Consider the following 8,063-nt stretch of genomic DNA (forward strand, 5'->3'; position numbering starts at 1 on the left):
GGGTAAAAGCATGTGCCATTACCGCCGGGCACAAAATGCATTTTATTTAACTATGCTGATATCAGATTGGAATAATTTTACAAATTATAAGCCTAATGTGAATCCATGAATTAGTATTAGTCTGAAATTGCCTTCCTTGCATGTCTATCTTCATATTACATATTTTGTCCAGTGGAGAATACACAGACACCCTCTCAGAAGTCGGTGGGCTGAATAGACTTGGAAATAAGCATATGAAGAAAGTTAGGAAACACAGTAGTATGTGAAGCTAAGACCGGGAAAGATAGAAATAAGCAATAGCTGCCCATTTCAAACCTGCATCAAATGATCTGAGCCTCTGCTGTCTGGCAGAATACTAGCTTTCCATCCATTAATTTGAAAGAATCTAATATATTTTTCTAGAAAGAAAAACCATTTGATATTTTTAAGTAAGACTTTAATATTTAAAGGAATTGGCCCTTCTTAACAGTATTCATCAGCAATCTTCTGAGATGAAATGTTTAAAAATAGAGACATGTATTCTTAATATAATCAGTCAATGAGCGCTGTCCCACAGCAAATTGCTTATGCCTCACTTTCCTGATCCATCTTCTGCCATTAGACATTTTCGATAAGGATGAGGTATCTGCTATATCTCAGACCCTTGGAGCCTGTCAGTCTGTTTTTGTGAGAATACATTCAATTACAATGGAAGATAAATGTCTAATTAGTTTTTGATTCACTTATCTTTAGAAAGAACTTAGGAAGACAGCCATTTATCAAATGTTTAGTGTTGTATCAAGCCCTATTAATCTGAATTGTATTCATTTTCAGAGAACTGTTGCATATGTGATCCTGTCTATCAACATGTGAAGACTGAAAAGGAGTCATCTCAGTGTAATGACCTTGGCAAAATGCTTCATGACCCCTCCACATGTGCACTTTATAGAACAAGTGAAACTACAGAAAACTCTAATAACTACAGATGCAGTAATCACAGGGATGACTCTGTTGACTCATCAAACCCAGATAGACATGACAGCATGCGCACTGGAGAAGAACCTTGCAAATCTAAAGTCTGTGAGAAATCATTAAATTTGTATCCCAACATTACTCATGATCAGAGACTGTACACTGCAAGATCAGAACACAGGCAAGGAGAATATGATGACTATTTCACCTCTGCTTACAGTCTCTTGCAACAAAAATTCTCCACTGGAGAGACACCATACCAATCTAGGAAATGTGGGAAATACTTCAGTGCAGCCTCAAGCCTCACTGTACATCAGAGAATACAAACTGGAGAGAAGCCTTACAGATGTGAAGAATGTGACAAATGTTTTACCCGACTTTCAACTCTTAGAGCACATCAGAAAATTCATACTGGAGAGAAACTTTACAAATGTAGGGAATGTGAGAAATCCTTTACCCATAACTCATATCTTAGAACGCATCAGAGAGTCCACACTGGAGAGAGACCTTACAGTTGTGAGGAATGTGGCAAATGTTTTACTACGTGCTCGGACCTCAGAAAACATCAGAAAATTCATACTGGAGAGAAAATTCACAAATGCAAAGACTGTGACATGTCCTTTCTCCGTATTTCGACTCTTAGAAGACATCAGAGTGTTCACACTGGAGAGAGACCTCACAAATGTCAGGAATGTAATAAATCCTTTATCGACATGTCACATCTTAGAACACATCAGAGAATTCATACTGGAGAGAGACCATATAGTTGTAAGGAATGTGACAAATCTTTTACTAGGTACTCCCACCTCAAAGCCCATCAGAACATTCATGCTAGAGAGAAACAACAAATACAATGACTAGCATACCCTATATCTGTCTTTCAAATCTTAAAACACATCAGAGAGTTGGCACTGGAGAGAAAAATACCATTCTCATAATGTGTCATATCATTTTTTTTAGGTGTTCTCTGCCTATAAAGCCTAACAGCATATATAATATGCTACGGGATAATTTTTTGTATACTGTGAAGATGTGTCTTTGCCAAAATTCCTTCTGATTAGTTTGATAAAGAGCTGAATGACCAGTGGCTAGGTGGGAAAAAATGGGCAGAACTTCTCAGGAGAGAAAGGAACTTGGGATGAATCTGATATGGCAGCAGATGCCAAAAAGACATGAGAGACATCAGATGTACAAAATGGAAGAGAGGTAAAGAGCCAGTTGACAAAATGTAGGTTAATAGAAACCTGTTACTTAGGTTATAAGAGCTAGTTGGGAACAAACATAAAGGTCAAGGTTTCATAATTTATAATACGTCATTGTGTCATTGTTTGGGTGCTGTGGGTCCAAAGAAAATCCAACCAAAAAGACAAACTACAATAAATAGAAACATAGAGATAAGAAACTTGTGAAAACCTGTTATGAAGTTTTAAATCTTAGAAGATATCACCGTGTTTATATTTTAAAAAATTTTACCATAGTAACAGTGTGAATTTTTTTTCACATGTATGGGGGCTTTGTCCAATGTGTAAAGAGTTGCTTTGCTAATCTTTCTCTGCACTCCATGCTTGCCAGTTGCCTGGGAATGCAGCAGAGGACGTAAGATTCCACGAGGCTGGATTTTCAGATAGTTGTGATCTCTTCAGTGTGTGTTAGGAATCGAACTCCAGTCCTCTGGAAGGACACCAGGGCTCTTTAAGAACTACCTTGACTCCAGCTCCTGGGAAATGCAATAATAAAGTCACTTATCTTTACGTGTTGTGGTGCCACTTGTCTTTAATCCTGGCATTCAGGGGACAGGCAGGTGGATACCTGTGAGTTCAAGGCCAGCCTAGTGTACACAGCTAGTTCCACAACAGCTAAGGCTGTTACATAGTGAAATCTTGTTTTTTTTTTGATTTTAGAGACAGGGTTTCTCTATAGCTTTTTGGTTCCTGTCCTGGAACTAGCTCTTCTAGACAAGGCTGGCCTCAAACTCAGAGATCAGCCTGCCTCTGCCTCCCAAGTGCTGGGATTAAAGGCGTGCGCCACCACCACCCGGCTCATAGTGAAATCTTTTCTCAAAGAACAAAACAAAACAAAAAAAATGTTCTGCATTTAGGAATTCATAATAAAGACAGACTATGTGGTGCATATCTTTTCCCCCAGTACTCAGGAGGCAGAGGCTAGAAGATTTCTAAGAGTCTGAGACCATCCTGGTCTACATAGTGAGATCCAGGACTGCCAGGTATACATAAACCCTGTCTTTAAGAAAGTAAAATAAATCATAAGGACAAAATCTAGTAACTTTAAAAAAATACAAATTGAAGATGAACGTCATTAGAAAAAAAATGGCAATGGGATATCACTTGCTACTCAATAGAAGGGCAATCATATTAGCAAATATAAAATAGCAAAATATTGCTGATAATGCCAAGAAACTAGAATCCTTAAACCTGCAAAATAAAAGTGTTATGATAAAAAAGATTGAAAATCTCTTAGAAAGTAAACTTTTAAGTTGCCACATGACCTAGCATTCTACTAGTACTAAGAATGCTTCCAAGTATTCAAAAAACAATGGGTGTGTTAATATGAGTAGCAGAATTATAACTATCCAAAGATGAAAAAGAAATGAAATATTAATATATGTAATAAAATGGATAAAACTTGAAGATACGCTGAGTGAAAATTCAGAAACAATACATCATGTATTCTATTCTCTTAAAATATTTATAATAAGTGGGGTTGGAAAATAAGTTAGTACTTGACAGAGCCTGGGAACAGAGACAAAGGAAAATAACTGCTAGTTGGGTTTTCACTGCAGGGATGAATGCAATGAAATGAGGTAGTAATGCATGACATGAATGGAATAAATGCTGCTGATTATTATTTCAAAAAATGTGACAAAGACCTCTAATTGTTCCGTATACCACAAATTTCATAATTCTGAGAAAACATGTAAAGGGATACCATATATAATCCCCATATCTTCTGTTCATTGGAAATTTTGCCCACCAAATAAATTGAATTTGATAAATCCTTTACCTATTGCTGAAATTGCCAACATCAATGCAACTTCAGCTTGAAAGAGAATGTTCTAATTCAGTCTCATCTTTTGTTCACTTTCAATAATCTTTACACTAAGACTGAAACCTTACAAATAGCAAGAAAGTGAGAAACTGTAAAGAGATAGCCTCTGACTGTGACATCATAGGCTTATCAAAAACAGCTTAGAAATCTCTAAGACTCTGGGCTTGGTGGTGTATCCCTTTCATCTCAGCACTGTGGAGTCAGAAACATGTGGATCTTTTTTGAGTTCAGCCTGGTCCACAGTGCAATTCCCAACAGAGCAAGGACTATACAAAGAAAGTAAAGCAAGAAAGCAAGAAAGCAAGAAAGCAAGAAAGAAAGAAAGAAAGAAAGAAAGAAAGAAAGAAAGAAAGAAAGAAAGAAATCCCTCAGGGCATGAATTTTGAACTACTGAAGAAAAGTATTTGCTGGACACAAATAATAAAATGACATAGCTTTCATTTTCTGTCAACAGACCTTCATGGAGGTAAAGGAGGCTCATGGTACCATCCCCCAGTCGTGATGAAATTTTAATTGCCCTAATTTTACACAGTTACTTTTTCTTAATACTTCTTGAACAGTTATGAGTCTCTGCATTACCAAGTACCTACTACAAGAGGAGACTTCTTTCATCAAAGTTGAGAGTAGAAAAATTGATCATTATAGATATGAATATTTAGATGGCAGATTGACAATATCATCATTAATAAAACATAGTTTCTGTCCTTGGACTTATACTTCGAAGCCTTGGTTTGTGAAAGGCATGAATTCCTCTCTATGGAGCATGACTCAAATCCAATGAAGAGTGGTGGGCTATGCCAATTTACAGTTGTGCCAGTATAGTATACACATTTTGCCCAATAGGTTTGTATTGTATGATGTAGAGCCCATGGGGAAGAATATTAACTTATTTTCTTTGCCATCAGCCCTCACATGACCCTGCAGTTCTATGAAAGGGAACCAGTTGGGAGAAATTCCTGGTAAGTTCAAGTTGCTCTCTCTTGATCTTGAAGCCAGAGTGTTTGGTGTTTACAGCAACACCATGTTCTTAGGGTGGCAAAGCAAGAATACTGGCCACTGCTTTGTTTCAGATGTCTCTCAGACCTCCCTGACCAGTAATTCCTAGGCAGATAAGGAGTATCTGGAACAAGGAGTTTCATTTAGTAGCCCTGGCATCTCGAAGCAGAATTATTCACACATGTGGGACACCTCTGTTCAAAGTTTTAAAATCATATTTACTATTAACCTGTAAGACAGTGGGATTTCAAGAGGCTTCTTCATACATCCTTCCTTTTGTTAACCCCCTTACTCTTCTTCACTTATTCCTACCCCATTCCCAGTTTAATATCTAGCACACATTATCCAATGTCCCATTCATTTATAGCACAGTGTTACTAAACATATATGCACAAGCTTAATTCTGACTTAAATGTATCTCCTAATAGTGCCACTCCCTATAGGCAAGTATTCAAAACATGAATCTATGGGGACCATTTCTGTTAAAACAACCACATCCTCCCACTCTTCCTTCTGTATTCCTGCCCCATCCCAAATTAAAGTTTTTGCACACATTATCCAATTCCTCATTATATTATATTGTTGGGAACAGGTAAAAGTACCTTGTACTAAGTACTGACATTTTGAATTCAGGATCTCTTTGACCTGTAGGGTGAAAAAAAGTTCCACTGCCCAAGCCCTAAAGGAGCTAGGACTTTCCAATAGCTGACATATCTCCTCCTTAAACCATAGAAATCATCGCTTACACATCTTTGGTTCTCTAAAATGTTGAGGTTGCTTCTAACAATACAAAGAACAAATGAATCTGATAGGTTGGACTGAAAAGCTTACATTCTGTGTCCATTGATCATGATGAAGCACATAGGGAAAACCACTAATCTCTATGACCTTGTGGGTGTAACCTGTAACTGTGACTTGCACAGATGTTGTGGTTTGGAGGGTTTAAATACTTTCTGAATGAAAGTTCAAGAACACACTCAGCTCCAGAGTCTGTACTTTTCTCCTTGACCAAAACGTTTTGCTGTTCAGTCCAATAAAGATCTTGCTTTACGTGAACTATTGTACCTGCTTGCATTGTTTCAGACTCTCAGACCCCAACAATAATTTGTGTTTTACTATATTCTATTATAACTATCCTCTCATATTTTTTAAACTTGGTTTCAAAATGGAGGTTCCTATGTAGCTTCTTCATGGCAATCTCATTTAAATTGACCATTCTGCAGCCCGCTCTCCTCATCACTTAACTACTTACTTGAGCCATTCTGCCCCCAGAATTGCACTCTAACTTCATATCACCTTTATTCTATTATCTATGCCATCTTCCTGCATGTCTCCACTACTGGTCCATTGATGGCTTTCTGACTTGTACATATAATCTTACATGAAATGGAAAAACAACAAATTTGAAGCTAAGGCATACATTTTCGTTTAACCATGTGTCAGGTGATGGACATCTAACTTGATTCTGTTTCTTAGATGTTGTCAATAAAGCAGCAATGAACACTGTAGTGATATTTCATTTGTATTTTAATAAATAAAGCTTGCTTTAAGTTTAGATAGCAAACCAACCAGTCACTGACCTCTTTCCTCTATTTCAGTCCAACATTGGAATTCTCCTACAGGAATCTCAGCATGAGATTGTGAGCGAGAGCTATCTCTTCCCATTTTTATTCCTTTCCAGGGTTGGGAATAAAGGTGGCCACTTTCTATGGCAAATTAATGTGGCTACTGAGATTAAAGGTATGTATCATCACTGTCTTGTCTGTAAGGTTGATCAATGAGGCTGTTTTATTCTCTGAACTTCAGATAAGCTTTATTTATCAAAATACAAATGAACTGGGTGGTGGAGGCACACACATTTAATCCCAGCACTTGGGAGGCAGAGACAGGCAGATTTCTGGGGGTTTGAGGCCAACCTGTCCTCCAGGAGTTAGATCCAGGACAGGTAGGGCTGTTACACAGAAAAAGCCTCTGTCAAAAACAAAACAAAGCACAAAAAGAATATAAATGAAATAGCATTACAAAACATAATGATGGGCAAGTGTTCATTGGTAAGATGGCAAGTACGTGGAGCTCATGCCCAGAAGTGGATAATGTGTATCAGCTTCCTCTGAGATAAAAACCCTTCATTCTCATAATAACGTGTTAAAACACAGGCTCTTAAAAGAGAGATAAAGGAGCGGTGTGATCTAAGGCAGTATTGTTATGGTTTAAGTAAAAATGATGCAAGTTCCCCAAGGGGGCACAGCAGAAGAAACACTGCAGGCCCTCAAGCAGCAGCAGTGGGCAGCGGGCCATGGAACCAAGTCACAGGTCCCTGAGCAGTGGCAGGCAGCAGGCAGCGTGTCCCGAGAGCAGCCAGTGTCAGGCAGTGATGGCACAGTTGCCCAAGAGGCTGCAGTGGGCCACAAGCGGCAATGAGTTACAGACAGGGAACTGCAGCCCCAGCGGGTGGGAAACAGAGATGGATAGACATGCCATGCAGAGTGAGGTTGGATATTTATTTAGTGGGTTATGGAGGGGAAAAGAGAGAAGGAGAGAAGAGCAGAGAGAGAGAGACAGAGACAGAGAGAGAGACAGAGAGAGAGACAGAGAGACAGAGAGAAAGGAGGAGAGAGAGGAGAGGGAGAAGGGAAAGACAGAAGCTGCCTCTTCAAGAGATGAAAAAGAAGAGACTGGAGCTGAAAACTGAAGATCAGCTTGCCTTGGCAGACAGGAGAAAGAGTGGGCATGGCTTGTCTCTTAAAGGGACAGAACAGACCTTACAAGAATAATTTTCTCAACCATCTTAATGTTCTCTCAGATAATGTTTCTCATGTTGTGATGACTCCAACTATAAAATTATTTTAGTTCCTATCACATAACTGTGATTTTGCTACTGTTGTTAATCATAATGTAAATATCCCATATGGCAGATATCTGATATGCAACTCCAAAGGGGTCCTGACACAGAAGTTGATTTTCACTCTCGTAAAATATTTCATCCTGCATTGAATCTCCCAAAAATTCGGAAATAAGCAACTTAATAGCTTTAAGATGTTACTGAAACT

General features: G+C 38.4%; 1 protein-coding gene across 1 annotated transcript in view; it reads left to right on the forward strand.

The window, feature by feature from the left end:
- LOC101991257 (zinc finger protein 420-like) overlaps positions 1–1,898 on the forward strand; it is a 74,695-nt gene extending 72,797 nt beyond the window's left edge. Inside the window, exons 4-5 of the mRNA XM_026778361.1 lie at positions 1,028–1,098; positions 1,183–1,898. Of these exons, the coding sequence (XP_026634162.1) occupies positions 1,028–1,098; positions 1,183–1,808 (697 nt within the window). The 3' untranslated portion in view covers positions 1,809–1,898. The remainder of the gene's footprint in view (positions 1–1,027; positions 1,099–1,182) is intronic.
- Positions 1,899–8,063: the final 6,165 nt, after the last annotated feature.

Source organism: Microtus ochrogaster, unplaced genomic scaffold (genome assembly GCF_000317375.1).
Source record: "Microtus ochrogaster isolate Prairie Vole_2 unplaced genomic scaffold, MicOch1.0 UNK130, whole genome shotgun sequence".
NCBI lineage: Eukaryota > Metazoa > Chordata > Mammalia > Rodentia > Cricetidae > Microtus > Microtus ochrogaster.